This window comes from Belonocnema kinseyi, chromosome 8 (assembly GCF_010883055.1).
Source record: "Belonocnema kinseyi isolate 2016_QV_RU_SX_M_011 chromosome 8, B_treatae_v1, whole genome shotgun sequence".
NCBI lineage: Eukaryota > Metazoa > Arthropoda > Insecta > Hymenoptera > Cynipidae > Belonocnema > Belonocnema kinseyi.
In genome coordinates, this window is record NC_046664.1 from 74,666,027 (window position 1) to 74,683,185 (window position 17,159).

At 22.2% G+C, this 17,159-nt stretch overlaps 1 protein-coding gene across 1 annotated transcript in view; it reads left to right on the forward strand.

Annotated features, from left to right (window-relative positions):
* Positions 1-7,174: 7,174 nt before the first annotated feature.
* LOC117177776 (vacuolar protein sorting-associated protein 45) overlaps positions 7,175-17,159 on the forward strand; it is a 32,568-nt gene continuing 22,583 nt past the window's right edge. The window contains exons 1-4 of the mRNA XM_033368689.1: positions 7,175-7,469; positions 7,600-7,798; positions 11,220-11,369; positions 16,076-16,455. Coding sequence (XP_033224580.1) covers positions 7,377-7,469; positions 7,600-7,798; positions 11,220-11,369; positions 16,076-16,455 — 822 coding nt within the window. The 5' untranslated portion in view covers positions 7,175-7,376. The remainder of the gene's footprint in view (positions 7,470-7,599; positions 7,799-11,219; positions 11,370-16,075; positions 16,456-17,159) is intronic.

Consider the following 17,159-nt stretch of genomic DNA (forward strand, 5'->3'; position numbering starts at 1 on the left):
AACACTTATTATTTGTAGAAAAAAAATTTGAGTAATTTTAAGATTTATTTTTTTCAGAATTTCTGAACATATTTTAAAACGAAAATTAATTTTTCCTACAATTTTTTTTAATCCTTAAAATCTCCAAGGTTTTTTTTTGTTGACAATTCTGGAAATCAATTAAAAACTTTTTAAATTTTCTGTTCAAATAAATTTTCAAAATGAAAAATCATTTTTATTTTTCCTAGGAATATTGAGAAAATGTTTTTATTCTTTTGGAGCCTTTCACAATTCTTATAAAGCTTCTAATTTTTTTGTTTGAAATCTGCAAAAATCTACATTTCGTTTTAAATTAATTTTGAATCTTTTTAAAACTTCTAAATATCTCTTAAAATTACTGTAATTTTTTCTACAAACAAGTGTTCAATTTTTATTTATAAATCGAAATTCGTTTAAATTCGCAGGATTTTCTAGAAGTTGTAGGACGAATTCAATTCAATTTAAAAGTTATTTAGAAATTCTAAAATAATTGTTAAAATAATTTTAAATTTGAAAATTTTTTTTTAAAAGCTTCTAGATTTCTCCAGTTTTTAAAATAAAATTTTAAATTTTATATATAAAAATTATATAATAAATTGAATAGTTAAATTTTCAGATTAAAAATTTGTTTAATAAACAAAAAACGGTTTAAAGAAAGTTAAGTACTATATAATATAAATCAGAAAAAAATAACTTAAATTTTTCCCTTGAAATTAAATAAAATAACCAAAATATTAAAGTCTCTTTTCCATTTTCGAAAAAAATAGCAAACGAAAATTTCTTTGCTTCCAACTCAATAAAATATTTTTTTAAGTTCCTCTTTTATATCAGTAAAAAAATTATTCCCGTATTAAACTCAATAAAAATGCTGAAAATATAAATAGCCTCTTCTAATTTATAAAAAAAATTGCATCCCTTCTAATTCAATAAAAATGATAAAAAACAAAAAAGGAGAGAAAAATTTGAAAATATAAACTTCCTCCCTTCCAACTTAATAAAAATGTTTAAAGAAAAAAGATGGATAATAAACATTTAACCCCTTCGACTCAATGAAAATACTAAAAAGTATCTTAATTTTTACATTTCAGAAAAAATAACTTGAATTTGTCTCTTCCAATTCAATAAAAATATTTAAAAAAATAAAAAAGTCCCTGTTCCAATTCTGAAAAAATTATCAATTTTCAACCAAATAGTTAAGTTTTTAACTAATAAATATAAGGTTTCAACAAAAAATGAAATAGATAAAGTTTCAGATCGCAAAATGAATTATCCATAAAAAAAATTTTGAAGCATAAAGATAAATTTTTAACCAAGAAGATTTATTTTCTATCAAAAAGAACGAATTTTCAACAAAATACGTGTACTTTCAACTTGAATTTCGAACCAAAGACGATCAATTTTCAACAAAAAATAGAATAGTTAAATTTTCAGATTGAATTTTTTTTAATAAAACAAAAAAAAGATTTAAAAAATAGTTAAATACTGTAATATAAATCAAATTTGACAAAAATTAAGTATTGTTATTCAATTTTATATTGAAATTTAAAGAAATTAAGGATGATTTCGAACAAATTTATCGACTAAAAAAAATGCCCTGAAATTTTAAGTTCGCACATTTTTAAAATTATTTCGGAACTTCTACACAACTTTAAAATTTAATTGAATTTGTCCTACAACTTCTAGAAAATCCTGCGAATTTAAAGAAATTTCTATCAAATTTCGATTTATTAATAAAAATTGAACACTTATTATTTGTAGAAAAAATTAGACAATTTTTTTAAGTTATGTAGAAGTTCTGAAATAGATTTAAATTTGAACAAATTGAAAACAATTTCTAGATTTCTCAAGGTTTTGAAATAGAATTTTAAACCTTTTCAAGGATACCTAAACTATTTACAAGAAAAATAATTTAATTTTCAATTTAAGAACTTTTAGGTGAAAAAATTTTAATTTTCAATTTTTCTAGCCTAAAATAAATTAATAATAAAATTTTGAAACATTTAAAAATTCATTGATTGATTCCTTAATTGAAAACTTTAAACTTCAATTTTAAAAGTTCAAAATTAAAAAGTTCAACTTTTAATGATTTAATATGTTGTTTGTTTTTCTAATAATTTTATAAGAAAAATGTTTAGAATAGAGTTCAATTTTTAATATTTTATTGGCCGGGAAAAATGTTTGCGAACTGGAAATTTTTTATCCTTTTTTTTTGTTTGATTTAAAAAAAAACTTTAATCTGAAAATTTAACTATTCTATTTTGCGTTGAAAATTGATCGTTTTTGGTTCGAAATTCAAGTTGAAAGTACACGTATTTTGTTGAAAATTCATTCTTTTTGATAGGAAATAAATCCTCTCTGTTAAAAATTCATCTTTAGGCTTTAAAGTTTACGATCTGAAATTTTAGCTATTCCATTGTTTGTTGAAAACTAATATTTTTTAGTTAAAAACTTAACTATTTGGTTGAAAATTTCTAATTTTTTCGAAAATGTAACCGGGCCTTTTTTATTTTTCTTGAATTGGAAGAGAGAAATTAAGTTATTTTTGCTGAATTGTAAAAATTAAGATACTTCTTTTTAGTATTTTCATTAAATTGAAGGGGTTAACTTTTTATTGTCCACCTTTTTCTGAAATTGAAAAGATAATATTTTATCATTTTTAACATTTTTATTAATTAGGAAGGGAGGAAGTTTACATTTTCAAATTTCTGCCCTTTTTTGTTTCTATCATTTTTCTTGAATTGGAAGGGATACATTTTTTTCATAAATTATCATTTAAAATACAAAAATTGGCCATTTCCTTAAATTTAAATTTTTAATGAGTTGAACAAAGCAATAATTTTCTGTCGTGAATTAAATGAGGAACTTAAAAAAATTTTTTGTTCTAATTTGAAGAGATGAAATTTTACTTTTTTTTTGGTTTTGTTTTAATTGGAAGGGACCATTTCCTTCTGCTTAATATTTTTATTGAATTCAATACGGGAATACTTTTTTTGCTGATTTGAAAGGGGAACTTTAAAAAAATATATATTGTATTGAGATGGAAGCAAAGAAATTTTCGTTTGGTATTTTTTTCGAAAATGGAAAAAAGACTTTATTATTTTGGTTCTTTTTATTAAATTTCAAGGGAAAAATTTAAGTTATTTTTTCTGATTTATATTATACGGTATTTAACTTTTTTTAAATTGTTTTTTGTTTATTAAACAAATTTTTGATCTGAAAATTTAACTATTCAATTTTTCTTGAAAATTGATCGTTTTTGGTTCAAAATTCGTATTATGTTGAAAATTCGTTCTTTTTTATTGAAAATTAATATCCTTGGTTAAAAATTCATCTTCATGCTTCAAAGTTTCTTCGCTTTTTTCCTGGAGAATTAATTTTGCTTTTTAAAATTTCAGTTATTCCATTTTTTGCTGAAAAATAATATTTTTGAATTAAAAACATAACTGTCTGGTTGAAAATTGATTTTTTTTTTTGAAAATTCAGCAATTTGGTTAAGAAATCTTGTATTTTCTTAAAAAGTCGTCTTTTTAGGTAGAAAATTAATCTTTTTCGTTAAAAATTAATATTTTGACTGTAAATGTTCAATTTAAAGAATTTTAAAATTCAGAGGTTTGAAAACTCAAACTATTAAAAATCAAAATTGTTTAAGTTTAATAATTTTTGATAAAAAAACGTTCTAGGTTGATCAACTATAAAAATGAATCAATACAATATTTTTTTAATTGAGCTGTATTTCAAGTGGTTAAGTAATTTAGCGTCCGATTTAAACTTTATGAACTGTTTTTAGTTTTTAAATATTTTTAAATCGACTTTAAATAAAAATAATTCAACTTTGAAGGATTTTTGTATAAAAAACGTTTGAATTTCACCATTTTTATTTTAAAAGAAAGAAAAGAAATTGCGGTATTTAATTATTACAGAATTAAAAAAAGGCTTTTTTTTTAATTTATTGAAATTTTAGTTTTTGTTGAATTGGCAAACTGGCATGTTATATTTTTTATTGAATTGGAAAATAGACAAATTAGATCCTCGATATTTTATGAATTACAAGAAGAATTTTTTTATCACTTTTATTCAGTTGGTAGTAAAGAAATTTTCGTTTAATATTTTTTTTCTAAACTGGAGGAGGGCCTTTTTATTTTTGTCATTTTTATTGAGCTGGGAGGGAGGATATTTGGGTTATTTTCTCTGAATTGTAAGAATTTAAACATTTTTTCTTTTTAGCTTTTTATTGAGTTGGAAGCGGGAACTTTTTATGGTCAATATTTTTTCTGAAATGGACATGATGGTAATTTTTTAGTATTAAAATTTTTATTTAATTAGAAGGAGGGAAGTTGTGATCTTCAATTTTTCTGAATTGGAAAAAGAACATTTTTTATTTTCAAAATTTTATATAATTGGAAGAGACGAGATTTTGGTTATTTATTTTTTCTCTAAATTCCAAAGAACCCTTTTTCTTTTTAAGATTTTTCATAAATTAAAGGGGTGAACTTTCTACTGTAAATATTTTTTCTTAATTGGAAGCGAATTTTTTTATAACATTTTTATTGAAGTGAAAGCGATTTTCATTTTTTTTTTCATAAAATGGAAGATGGCCTTTTTTATTTTAATCATTTTCATTGAGTTGGAAGCGATCAAATTCAAGGGTTTTTTTTCTTAATTGACAGAGAACATTTTTATTTTTGGCCTTTTTCATTGAGTTCAGGGGAGAAAATTTTGATTTTCAATTTTTTCGGAATTTGAAGAGTAAAATGACGAGATTTTTTTTCGGAGTTGGAAGGAGAATAATTTATTCCCTGAATTGAAAGAGGGAAATTTTTTATTCTTAATATACATTTTTTTTAGCTGGAAAGGAGGAGAGTACGGCTTTGAATTTATTCCTGAATTGGAAGAGGGCCTTTTTTAATAATTTTTTTCTGAAATGTAGAAGAGGGTAATTTTTATTGTTAAAAATTTGTTATTTGGAAGAGATGAAATTTAGATTTTCAATGTTTTTCTTTTTAATTAAAATGGGTCTTTTTTATTTTGTCATTTTTATTGAGTTGGAAGGAACGAGTTTTAGCTTTTTTAATTGTAAGAAATAAAATATTTCTTTTTAGCATTTTCATTACGTAAAAGGGAGAACTTTTTACTGTCCATTTTTTTTTAATAGAAAAAATATTAATTATTTATTTTTAACATTTTTATAGAATTGTAAGTGAGGGCATTTCCATTTTGAATTTTTTTCTGAAATGTAAGAGGGACTTTTTTTACCTTTATCATTTTCATTGAGTTGGAAGGGATAAAATTAGAGTTTTTTTATTGGAATTTTTTTTCTTCTAAATTGGAAGAGGCCATTTTTTTCTTTATACAATTTTTTCTGGAATTTCGGAAGGGAATAATTTTTTTCCTTTCATTGAAAGAGGGAAATTTTTTATTTTCAGAATTTTTATTAAGTTTGAAGGGAAAATAGTCATTTTTATTTTTAAAAATTTTTATGTTGCACGAGATGAAATTTAAATTTTCAATTTTTTTCTGAATTAAAAGGGGTTCTTTTGTTTATTTTATCATTTATATTGAGTTGGAAGGAATGAAATTTTTAAATTTTATTTCAAATAAGAAGAGGAAATTTTCTTCGGTTTAACATTTTTATTGAGTTTGACAAGAGAATACATTTTTTCCTGAATGGAAAAATTAAAAAACAAAATTTTATTGAATTGGAAGTGAAGAAATTTTCTTCTGCAATTTTTATCTAAAATAGAAGAGAGCCTTTTTTATTTGTCCAATTTTTACTGAGTTACAAAGGATGAATTTTGAATTATTTTTTTATGAATTGTAAGAATTAAAACATTTCTTCTTTTTAGCATTTTTATTGGAATTGGAAAAGGCAATTTTGGCTTTTTAAAATTTTTATTGAATTGGAAGGGTTTACATTTTGGTTATTTATTTATTTTTTGATTGGAAATAGCAATTTCGTCTGTTTATTATTTTTATTGAATTAAAAGGATTTAATTTTTGGTTATTTATTTCTTAATTGGAAAAGGCAATTTTGTCTTTTTAGCATTTTTATTGAGTTGAAGGGGGAAACACATTATTGTCAATATTTTTTTTCTAAAATTGAAAACATGTTAATTTTTTATTTTTAATATTTTTATTACGTTAAAAGGGAAGAAGTTTATATTAAAAAAATTTTCTGAATTGAAAAAGGATATTTTCTTCCATTTAAAATTTGTATTGAGTTTAATAAGGGAATAATTACCTTTCCTGTATTGAAGGAGGAATTTAAAAAAATATTTTTATTGAATTGGAAGGGGGAAGATTTCGGATGGCAATTATTTTTTTTTTAATTGGAAGAGGCCTTTTACATCATTTTTATTGAATTAGAAGGGTTTAAATGTTGATTATTTATTTATTTTTTCTTAATTGGAAAGGCAATTTTTTCTTTTCAGCATTTTCATTGAATTGGGAAGGGTTTAAATGTTGGTTATTTATTTTTTAATTGGAAATAGAAATTTTGTCTTTTAAGAATTTTTATTGAATTAAGAGAGTTTCAATTTTGGTCACTTATTTATTTCTGAATTGGAAAAGACAATTTTGGCTTTTTAAAATTTTTATTGAATTGGAAGGGTTTACATTTTGGTTATTTATTTATTTCTTGATTGGAAATAGCAATTTCGTCTGTTTATTATTTTTATTGAATTAAAAGGGTTTAAATTTTGGTTATTTATTTATTTTTTAATTGGAAAAGGCAATTTTGTCTTTTTAGCATTTTTATTGAGTTGAAGGGGGAAACACATTATTGTCAATATTTTTTTTCTAAAATTGAAAACATGTTAATTTTTTATTTTTAACATTTTTATTAACTTGGAAGGGAAGAATTTTATATTAAAAATTGTATTGAATTGGAAGGGATTAAATTATGGTTATATAATTATTTCTCAATTGAAAAAGGAAATTTTGTCTTTTTAGCATTTTTATTGAGTTGAAGGGGGAAACACATTATTGTCAATCTTGTTTCTTTATTCGAAATAGTGTAACTTTATTTGTAACATTTCCATGGAGTTGGAGGTAATCAAATTTGGATTATTAATTGTTTTTTGAATTGGAAGAGGAACCATTTTTATTGATTTTATTCTAAAATGATTATTTATTATACAAAATTGATTTACAAAGTTACTTGTTTTTAAAAAAGCGCGCCATTTACAGCCAATAAGATTGCTGATGTGACGAAAGTCTACACTCACGTACGTCAGTTTAGACAATGTTGCACAAATCTACGGTGACGTCCGTGCTTACAGACAAAATCTTTTCTTTCCTATTCTTTAATCCATAAAGTTATGAATTATTAGATTAATAATTGTACAAAATAATTTGACAAGATGAACGTGGTGACAGCATTAAAGTTTTATGTTACAAAAATGACGGAGGAGAGTGGTCCTGGCATGAAAGTCCTTTTAATGGACAAGCAAACGGTAATTAAATAAATTTTCAGGTTATGTTTACCATAATCTTTCCTCTCGTTTATACACCTTTTTACATTTTATCTTGCATTTTTTATCATCACTATTAAAAAATAAATTGTAAGAAATATTTTATTTTCAGATAAGCATAGTCAGTTTGGTTTACAGTCAGTCAGAAATTTTAATGAAAGAAGTTTATCTCTTCGAACGAATCGATGCTGCTGTTCGCAGCGAAGGTTTAAAACATTTAAAATGCATTGTTTTTGTTAGACCTACCAAAGAAAATGTTGCCTTATTGTGCAATGAACTACGAAATCCAAAATACGGCACCTATTATATTTGTAAGTGAAAAATTCTTTAAATATTGTTTTAATTTAATCTCTTTATATTTGGTTTTCCTTTTTTAATTCAAAAGAAAGCATTTACGGTTTAGAAATTATTGTTTATAAAAAAAAACTAGTTTTAAAATTTTGTGCTGCAGTCATTTTAACTTCCTGCTATACATAATTAATAGAATGTTTAAAAAGCACCATTTTTGTTTGAAAATTTTTAATTAACCCTGATACAAAAGGTATAAAAATTAAGTTTTTTTTATAATTCAATAAACTGTTTTTGCATACACTAAAAATTGTTATTATAATTATTTTACATTGTAAAGTGCTGCCCAAAATAATTTTAAGTGAAAAACCGGGGAAGTACGTCGATAAATTTGATTCATTTTCAAATAAGTTTTTTTATTTTTAGAAAAAAAAATTATCACAAATTAATGGAACCATCCTTTAAGACTTGTTTTCTAATATAATAATAAAAGAGAATTAAAATTTTTTAATATACAAGTATTAGCAAAAAAAACTCGTATTTTTTATTTTTATTACAAAATTTACATTTTTTGCCCCTTACAGGTTGTAAAAATGTCAACTTCCAATGTATTTTAAATTAAATTTCTCATGTATGATATAAAAATTTAACTATGTTGTTTAAAATTCGTCTTTTTGGATATAAAATTCGTATTTTTCGTTGAAAATTAATTTCTTTTTAATTCAATTGTTTTTTTGAAAATGCATTTTTTCTGGCTGAAAATCCATATTTTTTTTATTGAAACTGATCGTTTTGATTGAAAATATAACTTTTTCAGTTTGGTAATAAATCGTCTCTAGAAAATTCATTTTTTTTTGGCTTGAAAATTCAAATATTTCTTTAATATTTCAAGTTTTTTTTTAAATTCGTCTCTTTTGCTTGAAAATTCAACTATTTCATTGAAAATTCATCCTTTTTGGTTGAAAATTAATATTGTTTTTTATCGAAAATGATCGGTTTTGTTGAAAATAGAACTTTTCAAGTTGACAATTACACCGTTTCAAACAAATTAATTTGTTTGGTTGAAAAATTCAACTATTTGGTGAAAATTGTTGAGTTTTTTGTTTGAAAATTCGTATTTTTTACACGAAAACCTAACTATTTATTTTAAATGCAACTATTACATTAAACATTTTATTCTTTAGATAAAACTGTATGGTTGAAAATTCATATTTTTTAATCGAAAGTTGTCGTTATTTTTTTAAATAAAACTTTTTAGGCTGAAAATTAAAATGTCTAAAAAATTCATTTGTTTGGCTTAAAAAGTTGACAGTTTGATTAAAATTTTAAGTTTTTTGATGGAAATTCGTTTTTCTGGGGTGAAAATCGAAGTATTCTAGTTAAATATTTTATAGTTTTAGTTGAAAATTCTTGTTTTTTGGTATAATTTAATCTTCTTAATTGAAAATTAATTTTTATTCTTTAAAAATCAAATTTTCCAGAAGAATATTCATAAGTTTAGTTTAAATTTAATCACTTTGTTTAAAAATTAAACCATTTTGTCGGAAATTCCTTTTTCTGGGTTGAAAATTCAAGTGTTCCAGTTAAATATTTATCATTTTAGTTGAAAATTCATCACTTTTGTTGAAAATTGAACTATTTAGTTGGAAATTCGTTTTTTGTTGTTGTTGAAAATTCAAGTGTTGCAGTTCAATATTTATAATTTTAGTTGACAATTCTTCTTTTTTGTTGTAAATTGTTGTAAATGGAACTATATTATTCTGAAAATACATCTGTAAGGATGACATTTTTCTAAAAGTTATCTTTTTTTGTTGTCGAAAATTTTAATTTTTGCTTAAAGCTCTACTTTTTTCTTGAAAATTCGATTTTCTGAAAAATGCTTTTTTTTTGCTTGAAAATTCAACTATTTGGTTAAAATTTAAGTTTTTTGTCGAAAATTCGTCTCTTTTACTTTAAAGTTAAACTATTTAATTGTTTGGTTGAGATTTTTTTTTTTAATTCTACTTTTTGATTAAATTTTCATTATTCTTGGTGTGAAATGACCTTTTTTTTGAAAATCCGTCTTTTCGGGTTTTAAAAGTCAACTCTTTTTCAAATTTTTCAATTTTTTAACTTAAAAACTCAATTATTTTTTAAAGAATTCTTCTTTTCCGATTGAAAATTCAAGTATTTCGTTGTAAAAGCAACTTTTTAGTTGATATATATTTTTTTAATTTTACCTCTTTGCTGAAAATTCATCTTTTTTTGATCGATTAGCTGTTTTTGTTGCATTTGAAAAGTCAGCTGTTTCGTTAAAAATTCAAGTGTCTTCCAAAAAAAAATATTTTTTTGTTTAAAATTTCATGTTTTTTATTTGAAAATTTGAGGATTTAGTTGAAAATTTATCTTATTAGATTGAAAAATCAACTATTTTGTTAAAATTTTAATTTTTTGTTAAAAATTCATCTCTTTTTTTAAAGTTTCATTAGGTGGTTTTAAATACAACTTTTTGAGTGGAAATTAATTTTTTTGTTTGAAAAATTCAATTATTTGGTTGAAAATTCATCTTTCTTGGTTGAAAATGATCTTTTTTGTTGAAAATCCGTCTTTTAGGGGTTTAAAAATCAACTCTTTTCCAAAATTTTCAATTTTTTAACTTAAAAACTCAACTAATTTGTTAAGAATTCGTCTTTTCTGATTGAAAATTTAAGTGTTTAGTTGTAAAACCAGCTGTTTTGTTAAAAATTCAACTGTCGTTCAAAAGATAAATCTTTTTGTTTTGAAAATTGAATTATTTGGTTGGGAATGAAACTTTTTTTGTTTGAATTTCATTTTATTTAAAATTTCGAGTATTTGGTTCAAAATTCATCTTTTTATGTTAAAAAATCAACTATGTGGTTAAAATTTAAATTTTTTGTTAAAAATTCATCTCTTCTTCCTGAAAGTTTAATTAGGTGGTTGTAAATCCAACTTTTTGATTGGAAATTAATTTTTTTTGTTTTAAAAATTCAATTATTTGGTTGAAAATTGATCTTTTCGGATTTAATACTCAACTGTTCTCGCAACCAATTGACATTATAATTTAATTTTAAAAAACATAAAAAATTCTTCTTCTTAGGTTTGATAATTCGTTTTTTAAAATTAAAAATTCAAATTATTGGTTTGCAAATGTAATTGGCGAAAAATGTAATTTTTTTAGTACAACTATACAAAAAATTAAGCAAATTTTGCTTTTCGTTAAAAAATATTCTTCTAGAAATATTATACTAAGGAAATCATGCCGTTCTAAATTACTATTTTTGAGGCAGCACTTAGAATTATCCGATCGAGTTCTTCTAGGAGCAAAACTTTATTTTTTGACTTATATTTTCACAAAATCTAAAATCGCTTTTATTTTCCCAAAAAAGTCTTTTTGAACCAAAATTGATTCAGATTTATTTTTCTAAAAAAAAATGTAAACCGCAGATTTTAGCAACATCATAGCAAAGGCAGATATTAAATCGCTAGCAGAGAGCGACGAACAAGAAGTTGTCAGAGAAGTCCATGAATATTATGCAGACTATTTGGCTGTGAGCCCGCATTTATTTTCTCTCGGTATCAATGGATCCTGTCAAGGTAATTCAACTTTATTCAGATTCAATCAGTCTGGGTAAGAATTTATTTTTTAAATTTTATCGGGCTTATATTTAAAAAATTTAATTGAATACAAAAACAGTAAATGAAAAATAATATGACGAATTATTTTGATTATAATCAAGGTGTCTATCTGAAAAAAACAGGATAACCGGAAACGTCAGTTCATTTCCGTTATTTTTCTCTTGAATTTTTTAATATGTAGATTAAAAGTTGTTTTATGTTTTTGATTACTTTAATTTTGAGTTGGAACAGGAAATTTGTGAAAAATCATAATTTTCACTCGGAATAGGGAGTTTAAAAAATTTATATATTATAAAAAAATTAATTATAAAAATAAAAATTAATGATAAAATAATATTATAATTTATTCTAAATTGCTACATAAAATTTAGAAAAACTTAAGTATATTAAACTGTTAACTGCATTTTTCTAAATTTTGGATAAAATTACAAAATTGTAACGAAATTTTCGTAAATTCTCCTTAAATTTTGAAAAAAGTTTTGTTATTTTCTGTCAGATATTACGACATAGAAATTCGTTTACTGTAGAATTTTTTTGTAACCACTTTCAGAAAATTCAGATACAATGTAGGAGAAAATTGCATAATTTTCATAATTTTTGTAAATTTATCATTGGAATGATATAATTTTTCTGAAAGCGAAAAATACCAAAATAGAAAATTTCCGATATTATAAATTTGGAAGAAATAGAAATATACAGAATGTTTATCAAAGAAACTTAAATATTCGAAAAGTTAACGAAACTATAAAAATTCAGAAATGCTACATTTTAAAACCAGAATTTTGAAAATCCCAAAATTGGAAATTTTCGATATTATTTTATTCCCGAGAACAGTTATATTTAATATTTGTACCGGTTAAAATATAGTTTTATTTTTAAATTTAAATCTATGCAATATGCGCGATATAAAATAAAATACTGTTCTAAAATATAAAAAATATTACCTACCTTGAATTTCGCAATATTTAAATTTATTTACTAATTATTTTCGGTTATTTAAAATTTTAGAAATTTTCATTTTTTCGAAATGTTCTAATTTGGTAATTCTATTTGCGGTATTTTTCAACATTCGGGATTTTTATTTTTGGGCAAAATTATGCATACAAATTTCGAAAAATTTTCAGAAAATTGAAACAGAAATTTCTAATATATGATTCTAGCGACTTTGAGACATAAAACGATGAATTTCCGATTTCATATGAAAAAGGTCTATAATTTTTAGTTTAGGAGAGCGATTTTCCTTGAAAAATTATAATTTTTATTTCCGAACAGGGAATTTAAGTAAATAATTATAATTTTGAGTTTGGGACCGAAAATTTCAGTAAATAAATATATTTTTAAAAATTCGATATGGAATTTTCGTATATAATTATAATTTTGACTTCCGAATACGAAATTTCGTGACAAATTGTAATTTATACTTTGAGACCGGGAATTTTACAAAACAATTATAATTCTGAGATACGACTGGAAATTTTCGTAAAGATTTATAATTTTATATTAAGTTTCAACTTAAAATAGGAAATTTCGTTAAGAATTTTATTTTTTAATTTAGAGCAGGGAGATTCTGTAAAGAATTATCAATTTAAAATAAAACAAACAAGTTTTGACATAAAAGGGGAATATTTAAGAATAACTTAAATTCTGTTTCAGAAGATTAATTTAAAATTTTCTATTTTTTAAGCTAGAATTTGTCACAATTTGAAACTTCCTTCATCAAAATTTTGGAAAAATGTAGTTTCTATATTTCTGAATTATAATAGAAAACTTTCTTGTAAAAATAATTTTGACTTCTAACAGGAAATTTTTTAATAAATTTAATTGGTAATCGGTATCGGGATTTTTTTAACAGAATTATAATTCTGAGATATGACGAGAAATAAATAAATTAAATACACATAAACAAAATTTTCGATAAAGAATGATAATTTTTACTTTGGAACAGGGAATTTCTTAAAGAATTATAATTTTGTCTTGGAAAATGTCACTTTTGACATGGAGCGGAAAATTTTTGAAAATAATCTTAATTCTTATTTGTAGAAAAGGGAATTTTCAAAAAAAAAAATCTGTTTTAAGTTATAATTTTTGAGGCTTAGAAAATTTCTTATTCCAAATAAAAATTTGTTTGAATTAGAAACTTCTTTTTTTTTTTGCAAAAAAACATTGCCTCAATTTGAAAATTTCCTCTTGCAAATGTCATTCAAAGTATTTTAAAAACCAGTTTTTAATATTTAAATAATTAAAAATTAAAGGCGTTTGAAATTAAATTTGGTTATAAAAAGCTTTTTTATTCAATTAACCCCCAATCTAAATTAACTAATGATTTTTTTAATTAGACTGTTTTCAATTTTAAAAAAATACAAAAAGTTTGAAAATAAGAAAAAGAATAAATATAAATCAAATATTCAGAACTAAACAATTTGAATGAAAATTCTACACTTATTAATTTTTTTAAATTAACAAATTTTCCTTTAATTATTTTTTCAAAAAAAAAGGTAATTGACAATTATCCCAGGAATCTCAAAAAAAATTTTTTATTATCTTAAACTCTTCAAGATCCTTAAAAAACTTCAAATTTTTATTTTAATATCTTCCAAAAATTTACACTATTTATTAAATTTTTTCGTAACTTCTAAATAAATTTTTTAATAATTCGAATTTTTCCTAAAAAATGTAAAATTAAAAAAAAAATTATTTAAAATCTTACAGATTCTTTTTTGAAAGTTTTGGAAATCTCTTGAATTTTCTAAAAATATTTTTCAAAATTAAGTTGTCAAAAATAAAAATTCATTTTCAAATTTTCTATAACTCGTAAGAAAATGTTATTTTTATGAAACCTTTCATAATTTAAAAAAAAAGCTTCTAAACTTTCTTTCGAAATATGTAAACGTACATATTAAATTTTAAATATTAATAATCATTTCAAGTTTTAAATTTATTTAGAATCTTTTAAAAAATTCTAAGTGTTGAATTTTTATTTAAATTGTTTAATTCTGAATATTTGATTTATAATCATTATTTTTCTTACTTTAAAATTTTTGTGTATTTTTTTTTTTAATTGAAAATATGTAAGTTCTTTGATTTAGAATGGTCTTTTAAAATCATTTATTGTTACTTTCAAAACATAAAGTACAGTCTAATTTTAAAAATCAAATAAAAAACCTTTTTACAACCAAATTTAATTCCAAACGCCTTTAATTTTTAATTGTTTAAGCCTTCAAAACTGGTGTTTAAAATACTTTAAATGACATTTGCAAGAGGAAATTTTAAAATTGTGGCAATATTCTTTTTGCAAAAAAAAAGAAGTTTCTAATTCAAACAACTTCTTATTTGGAATAAGAAATGTTCAAAATCCGATAAGTTATGACTTGTTACAGATTTTTGTTGTTGAAAATTTTCTTTTGTATAAATCAGAATTAAAATAATTTAAAATATTTTTTCAATATAAAACGTAATTTAAAATTTTCCCAGGAATCGCAAGAAAATTTTTATATTATTTTAAACTCTTCAAAATCCTTAAAAAACTTCAAAACTTTATTTTAATATTGTCAAAAATGTTTTGTTTTTAATTTTTTCATAACTCCTAATAATCTTTTTAAATAATTTAAATTTTTCCTAAAAAAATGTTGCAAAATTAAAAAATTTTATTTAAAATTTTGCAGATTCTTTTTTGAAAATTTTGAAAATCTCTTGAATTTTCTAAAAATATTTTTCAAAATTAAGTTTTCAAAAATAAAAATTAATTAATTTAATTAGAATAAAAATTCTAAATTTTCTGTCGTAATGATGAAAAATATGTATTTAATAGTTCAATTTTTAATACTTCTACCTTAAAATTGCTTAGAACGATATATGTAATATTGGAATTTTTAATTTGATTAATTCATTTCTCAATTTATATTTATATTATATATTTTTAAATTTATATTTCATAATGTATTTTATATTTTTATTATTATTCATTAGATATTTTGTATATATTTATATATTATATAAATATTTCTTAATATTTATTTTATGATTATTTTATTTGAACTTTTATACATATTTTTTTAATTGAATCTAAATTTCTAAATTAAGCAATTTATAAAAGTTCAAAACTGTAAATTTTTGTGTAAATTATTAAGCCTTTTAATGTAAAAAAATTGAATAAGAAAATCTGGAGCAAAAGTTTAAACTTTAATTATAAATGTTTAGAACTTAAAAGCTCCATGTTAACTTCTTTAATTTGGATTTCAGTTTTTATTATTTTAAATAATATACCGGAAATAAATGGGAATTTTTCAAACGGCCAGTGTAATGAATTATTCTTTGAATTCGAACAGAAAATTGTTGACATGAAACGAGAATTCTGGAAAACAATGTTAATTTTAATTCAGAAGAAGAGAATTTAAAAAAATCTTTCAAATTCAGAATTCCAATTATTGTCAAAAACTCCCTATTGAAAATCAGAAATCATTCAAATCTTTCCAACTCTTTTCAGTAAACCGGAAAAAGTTAACAATTGACCTGGAGAAACCGGCAAATTTAAAATCATCCATCAATTGTACACCCTGATAATAATATTTATTAAATATAATTAATCTACTCAATATTTAATTAAAATAATAATAAAATTATTATTAAAATCAAATTACCACATATTTTATACTTCTCTTACAAAGGTTTGAACTGGAATCCAATTCATCTTCACAGAACAGTACAAGGCATAACTGCCGTTCTTTTATCTCTAAAAAAATGTCCTTACATCCGATATCAAGGAACTTCTGAAGTTGCCAAAAGACTGGCCGAGAAAATTCGTGAAGTTTTGTCTAGGGAGTCAAATTCTTTTAAATTTAGGGAAGAGTCCAATTCGATTCTTCTCATTCTAGACAGAAGAGATGATCCCGTCACGCCGTTACTTAATCAGTGGACCTATCAGGCTATGGTTCATGAACTTTTTACAATTAATAATAACAGAGTTGATTTGTCGCACGTTAAAGGAATTTCAAAAGAGCTTCAAGAAGTTGTTCTCAGTGCACAACATGACGAATTTTATGAACATGTTAGTAAAATTTATATAATCTCAGGCTTCAAAATTCTTTATAGAACTAAAAAAAGTAGCAACAAAATAATTCTTTCTGGGGAAAAATGTAAAGAAATGAAATAAAATAAAAAAAGTACTTGAAAACTAGACGTTTTGAATCAGTAAAATATTAGTTTCTAAATAATCAAAAAAGTATTGTAAACCATTGATCAAAAATATTGCACTTTTAACTAAATATATGATTTTTTTAGCGAATAGTTCAAATTTTAACTATAAAGATAAATTTTCGACTAAATGATTAATTTTTTTTTACCATGAAATTCAACTTTTCAACTAGAATTAATTTACAACAAAATGGAAAAATTTTCAATTGAAGTCGATTCATTTTGATTAAACTGAAAACTAATAAAGATCGATTTTCTACCAAAACTGGAATAGTTCAATTTTCAGTTAAAAAATTTAATTTTCGACGAAAAAAAAACGAATTTTTAATAAAGGAGTTAAATTTTTAAATTGAGTGATGAATTTTAAACCAAATATTTTAATTTTCAACTAAAAACATGTTTTTTTTCTACCAAAAAAGTCAATTATTCTACAAAATACATGAAATTATAACCAAATACTTGAATTTTTAGTTGATACATGCATTTTTAAATAAATTGATGGATTTTCAAGAAAATAGTTACATCTTTAACCGAAAAATATAAATTCTTAACAAAAAA